Source organism: Sarcophilus harrisii, chromosome 6 (assembly GCF_902635505.1).
Source record: "Sarcophilus harrisii chromosome 6, mSarHar1.11, whole genome shotgun sequence".
Classification (NCBI taxonomy): domain Eukaryota; kingdom Metazoa; phylum Chordata; class Mammalia; order Dasyuromorphia; family Dasyuridae; genus Sarcophilus; species Sarcophilus harrisii.
This window is the reverse complement of record NC_045431.1, coordinates 150,720,384-150,740,382: the sequence shown is the minus strand read 5'-3', so window position 1 is coordinate 150,740,382 and position 19,999 is coordinate 150,720,384. Positions and strand designations below refer to the sequence as shown.

General features: G+C 34.5%; 1 protein-coding gene across 8 annotated transcripts in view; it reads left to right on the top strand.

Moving 5' to 3' along the window:
- Positions 1 to 16,940, top strand: part of ARHGAP24 (Rho GTPase activating protein 24) — a 101,990-nt gene extending 85,050 nt beyond the window's left edge. For 7 of the 8 annotated variants that reach the window (XM_031941758.1, XM_031941759.1, XM_031941757.1 and 4 more), the window contains 5 exons: positions 6,474 to 6,726; positions 7,598 to 7,671; positions 9,446 to 9,567; positions 11,458 to 12,460; positions 15,843 to 16,940. In XM_031941758.1, the coding sequence (XP_031797618.1) occupies positions 6,474 to 6,726; positions 7,598 to 7,671; positions 9,446 to 9,567; positions 11,458 to 12,460; positions 15,843 to 16,086 (1,696 nt within the window). In that variant the 3' untranslated portion in view covers positions 16,087 to 16,940. The remainder of the gene's footprint in view (positions 1 to 6,473; positions 6,727 to 7,597; positions 7,672 to 9,445; positions 9,568 to 11,457; positions 12,461 to 15,842) is intronic. The other variant, XM_003772974.4, reaches the window with a different exon arrangement.
- Positions 16,941 to 19,999: the final 3,059 nt, after the last annotated feature.

Here is a 19,999-nt window from a genome sequence, read left to right as displayed (position 1 = left end):
CAAGGGAGGATCAAAGAGAATTGCTTTCTTAGCAATTCAGTCAAATCTAAAAGGAGAGACAACTCCTTTCAGTGGGAGAAGGAGCAGAAGGGAAGAATTTAAGTTGAAAAAGAAGATAGAAAGTGGGTGGAAAACTTGAAAAGGCTTGCCCTAGTAAAGTAAATTGTAGGTTGAATGGAGAGGCAGGGAGGAAATTGGAGAAATTGTAGAGAACAATTTCAGCCCAGATAATAGCCCAGATTCTACTTTATTGTTCTATTTCAAAATTCACAAAATTCGTAAAGAGGGTAAAAAGTGACCAAAGGTTAAGTATACGGTTGAGATATATGATTATCCCACCCTACATAAAAGTAGTAATTTTTGTTAAATAAGAATACTTACTGTTTGAGGTAATTAATCAGAACAGAATGTGAACAGAATTCTGAGGCTCTGGAAGCAGAAAAGGAAGAATGGGAGTCATACAGAGCTGAGGAAGGCATGGACAACCAGTGAAAGGACAAAGAGAAAGTGATATTGGGCTGAGACAGAGCAGGATCATCAGCTTTGGAGGCATCTCGGATCAGAAAACTACATCCACCTATTCAAAGACTGAGAGAAGTTCCAAGAAAAAAGTCTGTTCTAGCCCCAGCTTCCCCTCTTATCTATCTATAGACACAATAATATAATCTACTGCTTCATTACCCAGACACTTTTGGTGAGCTGATTTTTGCCTCAACCATAGAGTATTCAGCACATACAGAGAGACAGATATAAATACAAATTAGACAGAAATCAAACCTTTGCCTAAATGTTGGGAACTTTGAAGTAATTTTGATTGGACCTACAACTTTTCTTCTAAAATAAACTACCTGAGGCTACATAGAAGAATTTATGGATCCTAGGGATCACTATCTTACTCATAGGCTAGCATAAGCTAATTGTTTTACAGAGTATTACAAGTATAGACTCAACCAGAATGTTTTTTCTTCCTATTTTTTCCATTTAGGAGTTTAAATGGTGGGCTTATTCCATTTATTTATTAGTTATGAAATCTTTCTTTTTTTAGTAACAGCTTTTTGTTTTTCAAAATACATGCAAAGATAATTTTTAACATTCACCCTTGCAAAACCTTGTATTCCAAATTTTAAATTTTGTTTTGTTTGTTTCATTTAGCTTCCTTTAAACAGGATTTCCAGCATAATTTCATTTTAAACATTTTTATTATGAAAATCTTAATTCTGGTCTATACCTCAGAGAACACCCATTTTATGATTGCTTTAACTACTTGTAGTTTTACTGTTATCACTATTTTAATTTGAATTTCTGGAATATATCAGACTGTTTGGTCAATTGTGGTATTGTTCTTTAGTGGTTAGGCATTTATTGTCACTATTATGAAGATATGAATATAAAATATAAAAATACTGCTAATTTTGGAAATTAGTATTCACAAGAAACTACTGCTAAATGGAAGAGAACCTGTTTTTAATAAGGAGAATCTTATAAACTTTATAAGGAACAAAGTAAGAGAATTGGGGGAGTGGCTTTTTTTAAGTATATATTTTTCAAAGGAGCGAAGGCTAGAGATACCTTATGAATGTTATCTGAAATATCAGAGTCTGCCATTCAAAAATAACTGAGAAAAAATAGAAAATAATACTCATTTTACAGTTTGGGAAACTGAAGTAAATAGAGGCTCAGCATCACCCAGCCGGTAAATGTCCTAAGATTAAATTTGAATTCAGCACTCTAACTGCAGTGACTCCTAGTGGACAAATATAGTGGAGAGAGAGATATCACTAGTATGTCAAAGAGGCACAGAAATTGTAGCCCTTGAAACAGGCTACAATTCATATAAAATGTTACAGACAGTAATAGTCATCTCAAATTAAGAACATTTTCAAGAAATATCCCTAGTCCTCTTGAGAAAGGAGTATATAGGACAGTCTTACAGGACTGATGTGTCTCTAACAGTGACAAGAGATGCTCCTTTCTAGAAACTCTTAAAAGGCCTGCATTAGAGTATGGTACAAACAAATGGAATCATTGACTCCTCCTTTTTTTTAAAATAGCATTTTATTTTTCCAAATACATGTAAAGATTGTTTTCAACATTCATTTTTGTAAAACTTGTGCTCTAAATTATTCTCATTCCTCCTTTATTTTACACTTCTCAAGATAGCAGCAATCTGATACAGGTTAAATATGTGCAATCCATTAAAACATATCTCCATATTTGTCATGTTGTAAAAGAAAAATCAGACCAAAAGGGGAAAAAATCATGAGAAAGAAAAAATGTAAACAAATAAAAATGTGAAAATACTATGCTTCAATATATATTCGGTCTTCATAATTCTCTCTCTGAATGTGATTAGCATTTTACATCCCAAGTCTACTGGCACTTACTTTAATCACCACATTGTTGAGACAAGCCAATGGACTCCTACTTTAAAATGGTTTTGTGCCTATTTAAGCTCAGAGCAAGGATACATTTCCTTCTTGGTATAAAGGTACTCCAGAGAATTCAGGGAATCATTATCTAATGCTATAGTTTCCAGCCCTCAGCTGTGTGCTTTCCTATTCAAAAATTACCCATTGAAATCATTTGTGTCAATTAGCTTTAAGCATCTTTTAGAAATAAGTTTTTATTTTGGTGTGTAGAGTTGGTACAAAAATACCCCATATTGATGATACACCCATAAGCACATACAAAATCCAAGGGAAAGGTGGGGGGGGCTCAGATTTAGAGATCACTTTTGACAATGAGATAACCCATCCTTCTTGGTTACTGGAAATCATTTTCTCTAATTCCTTAGGTTTTCACTAGCTCCTTGTGAGCTATTATCTGTCACTCTTTCCTTCTCAAGGAAGGAAATTGCTGTTATCTGATCTGAGGATGCTAATAGGATATTAAAGGGAAGTGGGAAATCTAGTGTCCTCCAAGAGCTTACAGGGGTCCTCAAACTTTTTAAATAGGGGGCCAGTTCACTGTTCCAACTGGCTGTTGGAGGGCCGGACTATAGTAAAAACAAAAACTTTGTTTTGTGGGCCTTTAAATAAAGAAACTTCAAAGCCCTGGGTGAGGGAGATAATTGTCCTCAGTTGCTGCATCTGGCCGGCAGGCCGTAGTTTGAGGACCCCTGGTACTAAGAAGTTCACAAGGGCCTCTTCTATCTGAAGGCAGAGGCAGGGAGAAGATACCTAGATCAAGACCCATGGTGAAGCTTCTCCTTGCCCCATAGGTGAGTCCTTCTTAGGGATTTTATTAGAAAGCCACCCTTGGTTCAACCTCTGAAATGACTTTGGTTGTAAACTTATTTAATAGCCCCTGGAGCATGGCCAAGTTCCCTATAATCATATCTCAAAACAATTTCTGAGCAATATCACATTAGCTCTAAGGATTTCTTGTACTTTGATTGAGCATCTTATTTATTTTGTATGGATTGAAGTGACCTAATTGAGTAAGTTAATCAACCCCAGGTAAACTCAGAATGGCCAGTCAAACAGCAGGAATAGCAATGAGTTTAGAAAAATGTTCAGTGAAGAAAGGAACAATCATCCTAATTTCTGTTATAAGTGGACAGACCTTTTTCCTGACTAGAGGAGCAAGAGGGGTATTGAGGCAGAGTATTGAGATTTGACCAGAATGACTTGAATAGCCATAAAAGTATGTGGCTGATCTGACCTAAAACCATTTCTAAAGATTCTATAGTCTTGGAACATATTCTGACTCATCATTATATGAAATCATTTGAGTATATGGAGGATAAGTCAAGAAATATCTCATATGACAAATATTCCAAATACAATGAGAACATTTTCCTATTCATAGTACAGGAAAACTAAATCAGCAAACAACATTGTAGCTGGTAAATCATCAGAAGAATTTAAAATAATTATAGGGAAAGATGGATCCAAGGACAAATTTGTCCCATATTAAAAAGTAATTACAGAAGGGAATGGAAGGTAAACTAGTATGACACACAAACACCACCATCATAAAGAAGCCAGCAAGACAGATATTCCTTTTGTTACACTTGTTTAAGAAATAGCTATATACAGATCACATGCATTTAAGAAGAGAATGTAACTTTAATTACATTGAATTCTACAGAAGTATCTTTGGAAAAATAAGAGAGAGAATAAATACAAAACTCTTTCCTAAACTGCAGAGTACAAGTGACCCTTTTTCCTACTCATTCTACAATAAATACTTAAAGAAAGTACTTACTACCTACAGTCTTTTTTTTAATTAAAGCTTTTTATTTTCAGAACACATCATAGATAAATTTCAAAATTCAATCTTGCAAAACCTTGTGTTCCAAATTTTTTCTTTCCCTTCCCCTCATTCCCTCCCCTAGATGGCAAGTAATTCAATATATGTTAAACATGTACAATTCTTCTATACACATTTCCATAATTATCATGCTATACATGAAAAATAAATCAAAAAGGGAAAAAATGAGAAAAATAATTTGAACTTAGGTCCTCCTGACTTCAGGGCTATTACTCTATCCCCTGCGCCAACTAGCTGTCCCTCAGAAACTGAATTTTTCAGCCACGAAATGATGAACACAATAGACACACTGAGACCAGAAGAAAATTCTCAGTAGAGCCACATGTGATCATCCTTGTCTGGGTCATTATGCCCCTGAATTTGTACTATATTCGCTGACGTTAGAGTAAGAGCCCAATGAACACTCCCACCCAATACATTTCTCAGCTGAGAAAGAAGCTAAAGAAATCAACAACTTCAGCCTACTGAAATAAATAAATAATGGGCTTCAACACACTAAACTGTGTGATTTAGAGCAAGTCACTTAACCTGTATTTGCCTAAATTGCTTCAACTATAAAATGGGGATATAATAACTAAAACCTTACAGAACTATTATGAAAATCAGAGATGATTTCTGCAAAAGTACTTAGTATAGTGCTTGGCACATAGGAGGTACTTGATAAATGCTTATTTCCTTTCACTTTTTCCTATAAGTTTCTTACAGATTCAGTTGTCTTGAATTTTTCCTTCCCTTCACTAACATTTACTGAAACAGACATAGAAGAGCATTAACTCCACTCCAGTAGACTCTTCCTCTAGCTTTTTGTGATCCTGCTCTCTTTTCTTTGTCCTCCTACCTGGCTGATCACGCTTTCTATATTTTCTTCACCAAATCTTCATCCTTACCATTCCCCTTCATTGTAAGTGTTCCCTGAGGAATCTTTGGGCCCTCTTCTTTTCTTCCTCTGTATCATTGCACATGATGATCTAATCAATTGCCATAGTTTCAATTATTATCCTTAAGCAGACAACTCTCAGGCCTACCTTATCCACCCCTAATAGCCCTCTTTCCTTACAGCCTAGCATTTTTAACTACCTGTTCGACATTTCAAACTTCCTGTCCCATAAACATTTTAAATTCACCATGTCCTAAACTGAACTCTTCATCTTCCCACACACTTATCAACTGTTCCCTTTTCTTAACTTCCCTATTACTGTTGAAGATACTACCATCTTTCCACTCACTTAAGTGAGTCTTGTTGTCTTATATATGTCTTATATATTATAATAAGTCTTATTGTCATCCCCAACTCCTTACTCTGTTTCTCTCTCCCACATCCTATATTCATTCAGTCTTATCATTTCTACTTTTATAGCATCTATCCTATACAACCCCCGACAATCCTGACTATACCACCGTTTTCATTAATACCTTATTATTTCACAGTTGGATTATTGCAATAGACTGCTGCTTAGTTTTCCTGTCTCAAGTCTTTCCTCACTCCAATCAATTCTCCATCTACCAAACTGATTTTCCTAAAGGACAAGTTTGATGATGTCACTCTCTCCCCTGTTCAGTAAACCTCACCAGCTCCCTATTACCTCCAGAATCAAATCTTGTTTAGTTTTCAAAATCCTTTATAACCTGGTTTCTTCCTATATCTTATTGCCTTCCACATATTCTGTGGACCAGTGACACTGCCTTCCCTACTCTTCCTGAACATGACACTCCATCTTCTGGCTTTGGATATTTTCATAGCTGCCCCTCATGCCTGAGCTCTCTCCTTCCTCATCTCTCCCTTCTGTTTTTTTTTTTTTCAAGTCTTAGCTAAAGTCCTGTCTTTTGCAAGAAATTGTTCCCAATCTTCTTTAATCTTCCCTCTGATACTACTCCCATTTTATTCTGTATGTTTATAGTTGTTTGCATAGCGTCTCACCCATTAGACTGTGAGTTCTGTGAGATGAAGGACTGTCTTTCTTATACTCCTAGTACCTGGTACATAATTGGTGCTTAATAAATGCAAATATCTAGTTAACTGTCAAGCTAACTCAACTCAGTGCTCTACTTAGGAGATACTACTTAGAATCAATGAAATTTGAATGTTTGAGCTTAATAAATTTATCTTTGTTAGATAACATTTTCTTTATCAATAAGTAATCAAACTCTTTCTGTGGGCATTCTAAGGAACCCACCTTATTTAATTTCCATTTCTTTAGGTCTTTATATGAATCTTTTCAATTAATCTGTATTTTACAATGTGCAATTTTACAGGGCCAATGGCCCAAAAAAAGAGTGCATCACTTCACTGAAAAGTATTTTAAATATTCTGACTCCAGTAACACTGATGTGCACACAGTGGCTTCGCTTCTCCAATTATATCTCCAAGAACTTCCAGAACCAATCATTCCTTTTGCTAAGTATGAAGACTTTCTGTCCTGTGCCAGTTTACTCATTAAAGAAGAAGAAATGGTAAGTTTAATAATAATTCTAATTATATGTGGACTTGCGTTTCATGTCAGTGTTTCTGACCTTTAATTTGTAATCTGCCCTTTTGATTTTCTGTGCATTAGTACAATAATCTGTGATCCAAGGTACCTAAACTCTTGGGTCACATGAATTGGGTCTGATCTCAGGGACCAACCCAAAATATTGGTATCATTTTTTGGCTTGTCATGGTCTCACTCTTAAGGAAGTCAAGATGTTAGAGTAGCAGGAAGAAGTATAGTCCATATCCCCCCACACCTTCTCTTAAAAAAACGTATTTGATTGAAATAAGTTATTTTTCCAGGACAGCATAGGAAGACAGAGAAGGACATTGGGAACAAAGTCTGGGTAGGAGTTCACTGCAGAAAACATTCTAATGCCCAAGGACCAAAAATAGTTCAATACTAGGACCTAAGACAGGAAGCATCAGGGCAAGAAGAGCAGGAACATAGTACCATCTGTCTTACACTTGGGTCTTATACTTGGGCTGGCTGAGAGGGGAACTTTGCTTAGGGACAACAGGAAGAAGCAGTTGCAGCAAGTCCTAGCCATGTATTGTGAGGAATAGATTGAGGAGCAAATAGCAACAGTGTGGTTTTAGGAATAGGCTAAATCCTACATTGAAATAGCCAGGAGAGGAATCCCAAATCACAGGGATCCCAAATTCTCATTGCTGTCTAGCAGTAATCTTTTGAAACTTCCAACTAGGAAAAATTAATACACATCTCATAATCTATATAATCTATATAGATTCTTCTGAAAATGGAATAAAAAGACAGTACACTTATTCTTCATGTACTTTGATATATTAGATTTTTCTGAAAAAAAATAATTTGTCTTTTTTTTTCTTATACAGGGGGTTAAGGAACTAGTGAAGCAGGTGAAAAATTTGCCAGTGATTAATTATAATCTTCTCAAATACATATGCAGGTAAAAACTTTTTTTAAAAATGTAATAAACATTAGCCTAGTCATTAATTTACTTTGTTAGCCTTGTCATTGATATACTGTGTGAACTTGTTATTTTGAAGTGGTAAAATAGACAACAGGAGTGGTAAAATAGAAATAGATTCAGGAGAGCAATACATTGTAAAAAGAATATTATATAAAAATAATATAATAGAGATTCAGTTATGGTTCAATCAACTTGAAGAAATAAAGTCAGACATCCATTACAGGTTACAAAGGACTACTATTTATTATATGAATTGACGAGGGAAAAAACAAATTCCCTAGTGGAAATCACAATTAACTAGGAGAAAGGAACCATTAAAAGGAAGACTCCATGGGGAGAGAGAATCCCATGGTGGGCTACTCATGAAAAGGAGTTAGCAAAGATTTTTCATGAGCACATTTTTAGAGGGGAAATATAACCTCTTTTATTTCATACCATTACTTGGAAAGTCTCAGGAAAGGAGGGGAAAACAAGAGTAGGAATAAGGATATGTATTGAAAGTTGGGACTATCTTGAAGATGCTAATAAGAGTCTGGGAAAACCTGGGTTCCTATCATAATTATCTTAACTATACACCTTTCATTACAAAAATATCAGATTAATGAAAATATCTGTGTGAAATACAATTGATGCTATGACTTTTATGAAAAGTAAAAGCTGTCTTTCCAGCAGAAGAATCTAGTTTTATCCAACAACTTTGTTGTTGTTAAATAGATGTAATTGTTTTTGAGTCATTTCAGGGATCTCCAACTCTGAGATCCCATTTGGGGTTTACTTGGCAGAGATACTGGAGTATCTAATTTTACAGATGATGAACTGAGGCAAGCAGGGTTAAGTCATTTGCCCAGGGTCACAAAGCTAGTAACTGTCTGAGGCCAGATTTGAACTCAGAAAGAGAAATCTTATTGACTCTAATCCTGTGCTCTATCCAGTGTACCACCTATTTGCCCATAAATAATTTTAACTTGACTTTTAACCTCTGCTTTTACATATATATATAAAATGCACACACACATATATATGTATATTAGGCTTCCCTAAACAATAGCAAATACATAAAAATGGATACATTTTCTAAAATCCAAAATGTCTGGATATATCACATCTATATTAAATAATATCACCTCAATGTACCTTTCTCACACATCACCAAGAGCAAAATAATTGTTTAGAGCTTTTGCATAACTAAAGACAATTTGGAAATTAAGGGAAGAACATCTACAATCAGAAGGACAAATGGCAAAGGTTTTATCCCTGTACTTCATATGTGATGAATTGGGGTAGGCTTGTTGGTTCATGTTTGTTTTGTAGGTACTCTTGGAGAGAAAAGGCTTTCTGCTGTTGCATGCTGGAATTATCTTGTAGCTTCCAGTCTTAAAGAGTCTTCTGGGGTACAGAGAAGTTGTGACTTTCCCATAGGGTCAGTATGTGTCAGAAGTATGGTTTTAATGAATCCCTGGTCTTTGTAATTCTGTGCCAAACTACCAAGCCTAGTTGGCTCATTGGCACGTTGACGTGACTTCATCAAGTCCAGTAATAATCTGGCACATTTTCTTTCTTTTTATTGTGTAAATTAATTCTCCAAAAAGTCTGTTAACTCATTCATCATATTTCCCCTAGTGCTCTGTCAATGAATTTCCATGGAAATAGAAAATAGCCAGCGATAATAGGGATTTGGCTCATGATCCCATGATCTTCCACTGACAACATCAATCTCTCTGTATTCTACTTCTTTTCTGACATCAAACAGCTTCTTGAATGAAGTCCAGACCTACTCAAGTGTTAATAAAACAAGCATGCAGAACCTGGTCACTGTCTTTGGTTCTAGTATTCTGCGTCCCAAAGTAGAAGACCCTAGAACTATTATGGAGGGTGAGTAAGACAAATCCCACCTATTTCTTTTTTTATAATAGCTTTTTATTTTTCAAAATACATGCAAAGATAGTTTTCAACATTCACCCTTGAAAAACCTTATGATCCATATTTTTCTCCCTCCTTTCCTACTTTCCCCCACCCTAGACAGCAAGTAATCTAGTATAGGTTAAGCATGTGCAATTCTTCTAAATATATTTCCACATTTGTCATGATGCACAAGAAAAATCAGATCAAAAAGGAAAAAAAAAGGAGGAAAAAAAAGAAGCAAGCAAATAACAACAAAAAAAATTGAAAATACTATGTTCTGTTCCACACTCAGACTCCGTAGTCCTCTCTCTGGATTTGGAGGGCTCTTTCCATTACAAATCTATTGGAATTGTCCTGAATCACCCCACTGTTGAAAAGAGCCATGTCCATCGCAATTGATCATCATACAATCTTGTTACTGTACACAATGTCCTTTTGGTTCTACTCATTTCACTTAGCATCAGTTTACTTAAGTCTCTTCAGGCTTTTCTGATCTTGCTGATCTTTTCTTATAGAACAATAATATTCATCCATGATATTCATAGTCATATTCATATATCATAACTTATTCAGCCATTCTCCAACTGATGGGCATCCACTCAGTTTCCAGTTTCTAGTCACTACAAAAAGGCTGCTGCAAACATTTGTGTACATGTGGGTCCCTTTCCCTCCTTTATGATCTTTGACATACAGGCCCAGTAGAGACATTCACTGCTAGATCAAAGCATATGCACAGTTTGATAGATAGCCCTTAGGGGATAGTTTCAAATTGCTCTCCAGAATGGATAATCCCACCTATTTCTAAAACAAGAAACAGTTTTGGACAAACATTTTTTCAGTGTTCTGGATGAGTTTTATCCTGAAAAATGTGAAGGAATCAAATGTTATTCCATTTGTGACTGATTTGCTACATGGAGTATTTACTCTTTGGGAGTTAGACAGTTAAGAAATTTGGTGCCCTATATTTTATATAGAACTACAATCTCACAGTTCAAAAGGATATCAGAATATATCTTAGTTTAATAATAATAATAATAATAACTGGCATTTATATAGTGCTTTATAAGATTTGCAAAGTGCTTCACAAATATCTCATTTGATTCTTACACTATCCCTTTTGTGGTAGTTGCTCTTCTTATCCCCATTTTACAGATGAGAAAAATGGAGGCAGACAGTGATAAAGAGAATTGCCTAAGGTCACTCAGCGAGCAAATGTCTAAGGCTGATTTTAGAATCAGTCTCTCCTGATCCCAAATCCAGCTCTCTATCCCATGCAACAACTGGCTGCCTAAAAGAAACTCCTACAAAATCCTGAACAACTTGTCATCCAGTCTTCTCTTGAAGGTTTCCAGTGATGATAGATGGCTGTCACCCTTTCTGTTGTGGATATTTCTAATTGTTGGAAAGTTTCCCCTAATACTGTGATCTTATATTGTGATCTTTCCAGTTACATTGATTTTGTTTTAATGTGTATATCATTCCCTGGCTCCACTTATTTTACTTGGCGTCAGTGGATTAAATTGTTCCATGCTTCTCTGTACTTCTTACACACAATAATATTCTATTGCACATGCACTGCTGTTTGTTTAGCCATTCCCCAATTAACAAAAGCTATTTTTGTTTTCCTCTTGAAATGGTGATATGGTGTCTCCCATTCAAAAATCAAAGTGAACATGTCTCCCAAACCAGTCTGGATAACTGTTTTCTCCTTTTTTTTTTTTTTTTTAAAACAACTAAGTCCCTGGGCTCCATAATTTTAACAGCAAGTGAATAAAACATAGGAAAACTCAAGAAAAGAAAAATTAATTATTCCTTTTAAACTATTTTTACTCATAGGTACTTCTTTGTATTTTCTTCCAGGAACTGTTGCAGTCCAACATTTGTTGTCAGTGATAACTGCCAAACACAAGCAACTTTTTCCCAAAGATTCGCTTCAGGCCAAGCACCCAAAGGTCCTGGGTGACAATAACAATAAAATTCATAGGAAATCAGTGATTGACCAACGACAGAATCAGACCAAGGACACAGCAAGCATCAGGCGCTCTTGGGAGAAGCTAGAGTGCCCTCGGAGAGTTAGCCCAGACAACGGGTCCCTCCTCACTCCGCCAGGGACCAAGGCCAATAGTCCATCGAATAGTGCACCGAGATACGACATCTCCCGGAGTCCGGCTCTCACGGTTAAGAAAAATCCCGCCTTTAACAAAGGCAGCGGCATAGTCACCAACGGCTCCTTCAGCAGCAGCACTGCCGAGAGTAACGAGAAAGCGCAGTACGCTTCCAATGGCTGCTTGCAGGCCCGGAGAACTTCTTCCCTCAAAGGGGCAGGGACCAAAATGGGGACGTGCAGCGTGCAGAACGGGGGGGTCCGCGGGGGCCTTTTGAGCTCGGACGCTCTCGCAAACACCGTCCGCAGCCCCGGCACAAGCTGGCCGTGCGGCGGCCCGGTGACCCTGAGGGACAGCAAGCAGAAAGACCCAGTGGGGGACTTGGACCAGCCCAACAGACTCTCCACCTATGACAACGTGCAGCAGCAGTTCTCCACCGTGAACTCCGAAGACACCTGGTCTGTCTCCTTGGGCGAAATATCCTTCTCTGACAATTCCACCTCCGGGCCGGATCCTGACTTCGGAGGGGCAAACTGTGAAGATCCTGTGTTGGAGAGATCTTCCCTGGACGAGCCCTCATACTCTGGGAATTATGAAAATCAGACCGAGAAGAGGAGTGTGGGAGATCACAGGAGCCATGCTTCCAGCAGCGGGGACCTCTCTGAAACCAGCAACCCTAATGCCCTGCACAGCCTTGTTTCTTGCCTTAAAGAGGAGATAAATAAACAGAAAATAGAATATGAATCCAGGATAAAGAGGTAACGTGTCAGATGTGGGTAAACATCAAACAGGCAATGGTTCCAGGGAGAAGGGTGAAGTGGCAAATGTTGAAGGGACTTATGCCAAAAAACTGGGAGCAAGTAGTAGAGAGAAATGAAAAGAAAAAGAGAAATTGTGGTGTGAAACAGTTATGCAATCTTTGAAATAGTTTCATTCAGCCAAGGAGATCCCCAGTATTTAATTATCCTCAGTAGAAATAGTTGGGAACAATAATAAAATTATCTGAACCAAACATGCTGGATCCTAATTTCTTAAAACTGTCATAGTTGCTATATATTATGTAAAGTATTTGGCCTTTCTAAGAGAAAATCGCCAAACTAAGGAACATAGAGAAAGGATGACTTTCCTAATTGGACTAAGCATATTTATGATGGATCAGGGTTAGTGTTTTTGCATTCGTGACAAATGTTAATTATTGGGAGTTGAGTACCAAAAACCAAAATTTCTGAGATTTCTCAGGAATTACTGAAATTATTAGTTATTCTATATTTTCATGACATCTTATGTTTTAAATAATAATGAGTTATCATAGAATAAACAGTGAATCATTTTTCTGCAATAGGGTTATCTTAAAAGTTGAAGAGGATTTTTGTTTTTTAAAAAAACTCATGGGGACAGCTGGGTGATATAGTGGATAGAGCGCCTGAAGTCAGGAGGACCTGAGTTCAAATCTGAAATCAGACACTTAACACTTCCTAGCTCTGTGACCCTGGGCCAGTCACTTAACTCCAATTGCCTCAGGGAAAAAAAAAATCATGGTTTACTATTAGTATAAACCAATATAATAGTGGCAATGAATAGACAATAACCCACGAGCCACAAAATACTTCCTCACACAGGCTACCGCCTTCATAATAATAATATTTGCCATCATTTACAACACTCGGTCAACGAACCAATGAGCCCTATTTCAACTCTCCGACTATTGAGCCGGCAATGGTTTCTGGCAATAGACTGATTTCTTTTGTCTTTCTTAATGCATTTAATGTTATTTTCCAACACTTCATATGCATTATTATAGATATCTAAAATTGTTTTAAAAAATACAAATATTGAATTTATTAACATTTACAAATAAACAAACGCCAGGTTATATTCAGATAACTTAACATTCAGATCTCCCAAAAAGGGGAACAATACCATATAGAATCACATATCAAGATTGCCAAGTTAAAAAACTTATTTTTTTCCAAAAGTTGTTACTTTTTTAATACTACTTATACAATTTGCATAAAGTGCACTACGTACATAAATTTATTAATATTCAATATGCAAAAATAACTCACCATTAGGAGCTGACAGGACCATGAAAACAATTAAAACACTACAACAGTTATAATAAGCAAGACTAACTGATTAGATCTTGACTTTTTTCTTCTATGTGCTTCTGTCCTGATTTCCAGAAATGTTAACTTTAATCTTTAGCTTTGTATATCAGAGTTTCTTTCTCTTGTTTTTGACTTGATGTTCATTGATGTTCATATATTCCTTTGAAACAAGTCCAGTCCTTTTTTTTTTTTTTTTTTTTTTTTTTTTTTTTTTTTTTTTTTTTTTTGGCTGAGGCAATTGGGATTAAGTGACTTGCCCTGGGTCACACAGCTAGGAAGTGCTAAGTATCTGAGACTAGATTTGGCCCTCCTGACTTCAGGGCTGGTGATCTAGTGACTGCACCAAGTAGCTGCCCCAAGTCAAGTCTTTACAATGATTTTTAGTCTTTTAACGATTATACTTTTTTCTTATTTCTCAACTAATTTTTTTTCTTGCAATTCTGAAAAATATATACATTTCCTAGGAAATAGCAGGAAGGAATTCCCTTATGGAAACACTCATTTGGGCAGCTGAAGTGCTTTAGTTGGGAAAATGGAACTGGGGAAAAAAATTGCATTCCAAAAAATTTGGGCCCGGGCTAAGAAGACTGAGGATTATTATTTGCATCATGTTAATTTTTATTGGTTAAAGTAATAATAACGAAGTTTAATAATATATTATTTGAGCCTCATAACAACCCTGTGAGCTAGGCATTTCAGATGTTTTTATCATCATTTTATAGGAAAGGAAACTATGACTCAACAAATTGGTTCCATTATATGAATCTCTGAATGTAATGGAAAAAGCAATAAATTAGGGTTTAGCCTGGATTCCAGCTCTAATAAGTAGCTGTGAGAGCTTGAATAAAGTATTAATTTACCAGAATTCATTTTCCATATTTGCAAAATGGGAAAGAAGCCTGAAGCCCCTTATTATATTTATTTTTTACTTCTCTTACTGGCTTTAGGCAACATGGGATTATGGGGTGGGGAAAATAAAGAAATTTTACCTTTTGTCATCATGAATGATAGGTGTTCTTGTGTATAACAATACTAATCTTTTTGTTTACAGAAAGTAGAGAAGACTTGCCAAAGTTTGAGTAAGAACACAAGCATATAGAGTCATAAAAGGTGAAGAGATCCACAGAGGACTGAATTTATGACTGTAGTATATTTGGGAATAGTGCTAGAGTTTTTAATTTACAATTTGTTTATTTACTCATGTCAAGAAACCTGTATGTTATTACAGAAATGGTTAGGCTACATGATTAAGAATATCTCTTCTGTCGGCATTAAAAGACTACTTGTTGGCATTAAGAATGCCAATTATCAATAATAATTATAGAAATCAATAATTATTAATGATAGTAAATTAACAATTGGCAATATGGAACTAGGTGATAAACTAAAAGGTTCAGGAATAACTTACTGACAATGAATTTGAGAACGCCAATATCAAATAGCATCCCTACTATTTTTCCTTTGAAATTTAGCAAATATATCTACTCACACTTTATCTTTTTCATTTCCTAAAGAAAAAAAATAAATTTCAGCTTCCTGGGAAGCCTCCTGATCCAGCTAAAAATGATTCCAGTATCATCTTCTGACTTGTAAATAGCTGACTACATGATGTTGATCTGTCTATAATGTCATTCCATCTTCAAATAAGTGCTCTGCTCTACAGAGCTTTAATAACAAATTGATAATAATGACAAAAACCTTGTAAAACATAAAGAAATAAAGCAAAACCATAGCTTTCTGTTAAGAAAATTTGTTCTTCAGATAAGTCTGATTTTTATCTCATAGTAAGAAAGATAAGACAAAGTTCTAGGTTGGAAGCACTGGAATTCAAATGATTTGGGTTCACAGTTCTAGAACTGTCAACCGAAAACAAGTCAGTGTCAACTGAAACAAGACACTTAAATGTCCTGGATTTTTTCTTTTGAAAAAAGAAGGGAGAGGAAGATTAAGCCTTGGTATTATTTCTTCAAGATCTTTGATCTCTTGTCTGTTTTTACTAAGTACATTTTATGCTTTTACAAACCCTTTGCAGTTTAGAGCAACGGAATTTGACCTTGGAAATGGAAATGATGACACTCCATGAGGAATTGGATCAAGAGAGGAAAAAGTTCACAATGGCAGAGATCAAAATGAGAAATGCTGAGAGAGCAAAAGAAGATGCAGAGAAAAGAAATGATATATTGCAGAAAGAAATGGAGCAATTTTTTTCTACATTTGGGGAACTGACAGTGGAACCCCACAGAACTGAAAGAGACAATACTATCTGGATCCAATGAGCTTTCTCTGTTGTGTGGGTTGGCATTCTTGGAAAGAATTGCAATGGGAATATTACACCATATTATATTCTGATAACCTAACTGATAAAAGCATTCAGCACTATAAATCCTGGAAAGAGAAAAAAATACAGTATTTTAAATCATCTAGTCTTTCAAAGTAAACTAATCAAAGCTGAGCTATACTCCTGAATGCTCCAACAAGCTATCATCAACTATTAAAATTTGATATATATAGTCATTTCTTTTAAAGTCAACTAGAATTGAAAGCTGTATTTAAACTGGCAAATCAACTGCAATTTCTATCAAGCTTTCTTACAATGCACAATTTTTGGAATTATGTTTCATTGATTTATTTTGCAGCTCAGAAGTTTTTGTTACTTGTTTTGCTAGGAAATAAAGATGAGAATACTATATTTGTGCCTTTTCATACACATGTAAAGTGATTAAAAGTCAAGAGATAACTTGTGGTTGTACAATTTGACCATGAACAAAAAATTGTGTAAATAATTTAATAAAATATAATCTGTATGAAAAACCTTGGGGTTATCTTAATGTTTTAATCAATTTTAAAAAAAAATCAACAAACTTTTACCAACTCATCCTCTGTGGAAAAAGATAAGGAAATAAAAAGATTTAAAAGAAAGAAAAACAAGTTCTCACATTGGCTATAACCAAAAATTGTATGCCTCAATTTGCCTTCTGATTCCTTCACTTCTCTTTCAAGTGATAAGTAGTACTTTTCATCATGAGTTTTCTGGAATATTGTGAGTTGCATCAATCAGAGTTCCCACACCTTTCAAAGGTGTTTGCCTTTATAATGTTATTGTAATAATTTTTTTCTTGGGTCTATTAATTTCCCTTTGCATCAATTCATAAGAGTCTTCTCAGGTTTTTCTGATAAATTATTCAGCCTTCTCCAATTGATGGCACCTCCCTCAGTTTCTCTTTGCCACCACAACAAAAGCTGCTCCAAATATATATATATATGAATCTTTTTCCTCTTTCTTTGAGCTCTTTGGAGTACAGTGCTGATCATGTTATAGCTGTGCCAAAGGGTATGTGCACCAATTTAATAATGTTTTGGTCCCCAAATGCTTTTCCAAAATGACTGGTCAAGTTCACAGCTGTATCAAAAGTGTTTTCCCACAGCGTTTCTAGCATTTAACATTTTCTTTTTTTGTTTTTTTATCAATTTTGTCAATCTGATAGATTAAGAAGTAAAACTTTAGACTTGTTTTAATTCACATTTTCCTAATTATTAGTGATTTAGACAGTTTTTACATAACAATTGATAGCTTGGGTTTCTTCCTCAGAAAAATGCCATTCATATCCTTTTATTATTTGGAGAATCATTTCTCATTTATCATGTTCATATCATTCATAAAATGAAGAAAGGATTTTATTCTTATAAATTTGACTCAATTACTCATATATATTGGAAATGATCACTTGGAAACTTGCAACAAAGAATTTTTTCCCCAATTATCTGTTTTTTTTCTTTTAGTAGCAGCATTGGTTTTATTTGTATAGAAACTTTTCAATTTTATGTATCAAAATTGGTGCTATTAATTGTTCTTTGATCCCTGATAAGTGATTTCTTCCTTGCCTCTCTTACTTGTGATATCTCCTTATAAGTTTAATTTACATATGCATATAGAGCTTATCTTGGTATATGGTGTAAATTGCTAATATATACCTAGTTTCTGCTAGCATACTTTAAAATTTTCCCTATAGTTTTTGTTGAATAATAAGCACCAATAACTGGCATCTTTGCTTTATCAATTTCTTGCTACTGTGCTCATTTGTTTCATATTGTATAATGAATTTATCCTAATAATCAACTCCATTTTTCACAATTGCTGTTTTATAGGCTATTTTAAGATGTACTACTAGATCTTCCCTTTCCCCCCACTTTTTATTATTTCTCTAGAAAAATTCTATTTTTATGATTTTGACTCAATCTACCCATAAGCAATTCATATTCAATTATGTTGATCTATAGTTGTCTAAATAAAGCTATATTCATATAATTCCTGTATGTTATCTTGGCAAGTAGATCACAAATTTTTTTTTAATTATGTATAGTTATTTTAAATGGAATTTCTCTCTTCTTGCTGGATTTTGTTAGTAATATGCAGAAACACTGATCACTCATGTGGGTTTATTTTATATCAATTTTTCTAAAGTTATTGTTTTTAATTATTTTTAATCAACTTTCTAAAGTTCTCATTTTCTTTTTCTTGTCTTATCAATGTAGTTAGCATTTTTAATACTTTATCAAATAATAATAGTGCTAATGGACATCCTTGCTTCATCTCTGTTTATATTGAAAAGACCTCTAGTTTATTAATTTCATACTATTAATATTATAATAATTGTTACAATCATTATAATTGATATCATTATGATGTAATCATAATGATATAATTATTATATGTTAAATTATAATTTGATATTCAAAAATAATTATTAAGGAAAGCTGTTTTTTTTATATTTTTAATATTTTAAAAAGAAATTGATTTTGCATCTTGTCAGACAACTTTTTCTACATTCATTATTATAATCATATGATCTTTGTTGTTCTTAATATTACTATGATCAATATGTTTATAATTCTCTCAATATTGAACCAGCTCTGCATTCCTGATACAAATTCAACTTAGTCATAGTGTATAAAGCTTGTAATATGTGGCTTGCTAATAGCTTTCTAGCTAACAATTTCCTTGCTAATATTTTATTTAAAAAATTTTTATTGGTCTTCAATACAGAAGGGAACAGGCATTTATTAAACACTTACTTTATGCATTGATCTTCAGTAGAGAAGGAAATGACCATTTATTAAACACCTTCTATATGCTAAGTACAGATAGCTAGGTGAATAGTATGGAGTCAAAAAGACTCAACTTGATGAGTTCAAGTGTGGCCTCAAACATTTACCAGCCATATGATCTGGACAAGTTACTTACTCCTCTTGGCTCATTTTCCTCATTTATGAAATGAGCTGGGGAAGGAAATGGCAAAGCACTCTGGTATTTTTGTCAAGGAAACTCCAAATGGAGTCACAAAGCATCAGAAATGACCAAAAAATGATTAAACAATAACATATGCCATGTACTGTGAAACCTTATAAATATTATTTCATTTGATTTTTACAACTTTATGAGGCAAGTTTTATTATTCTCCTCATTTTACACTTGGGAAAACTGAGGCAGCCAGACTTTAAGTGACTTTTCCAGAATTACACAGGTAGTAAATGTCTAAGGCTAGATTTGAATTAAAATCTTTTTTACTGATAGTCCAGAGTATTATCTTACTGCACCACGTAGCCGAGCCTTCCACAAAGAGATATTAATCTATTGTTTCTCTGTTTTTATTCACCCTAATTTAGATATCAAGACTATATTTGTATCATAGAATTTGGCAAGATTTGTTTTCCTATTTTTTTTCAATCAAACTTCTGTAGTATTGTAATTGATAGAATCAACTTAGAATTCACTTATAAATCCAATTGGTTCTGGACTGTGTAGTTATTATTGTTGTTATTGCTACTATTTTCCATTGGAAGCTTTTTTTGTTCAATTTTTTTTTCTGAGATAGGGTATTGTGTCTTCTATTTTTTGATCTTTTGCTCTGCACATTTTATATTTTTACAAACATTCATTTAATGTAGATTACCTGTTTTAATGGCATTGTATTTGAGCAAAGTCATTTTTAATAATTTATTTCTTTGCACTAATTATGAATTTCTTTTTCATTTTTGATATTGACCATTTGATTTCTTCCTTCTTAAAAATTGAATTCATATTGATTTTTCAGAAAAGTAGCTTCTAGTTGTATTTATTCAATGGAGAGTTTTTTTGTTTTATTTTTGTTAATCTCTTCTTAGATTTTCAGGATTTCCATTTTGTAGTTT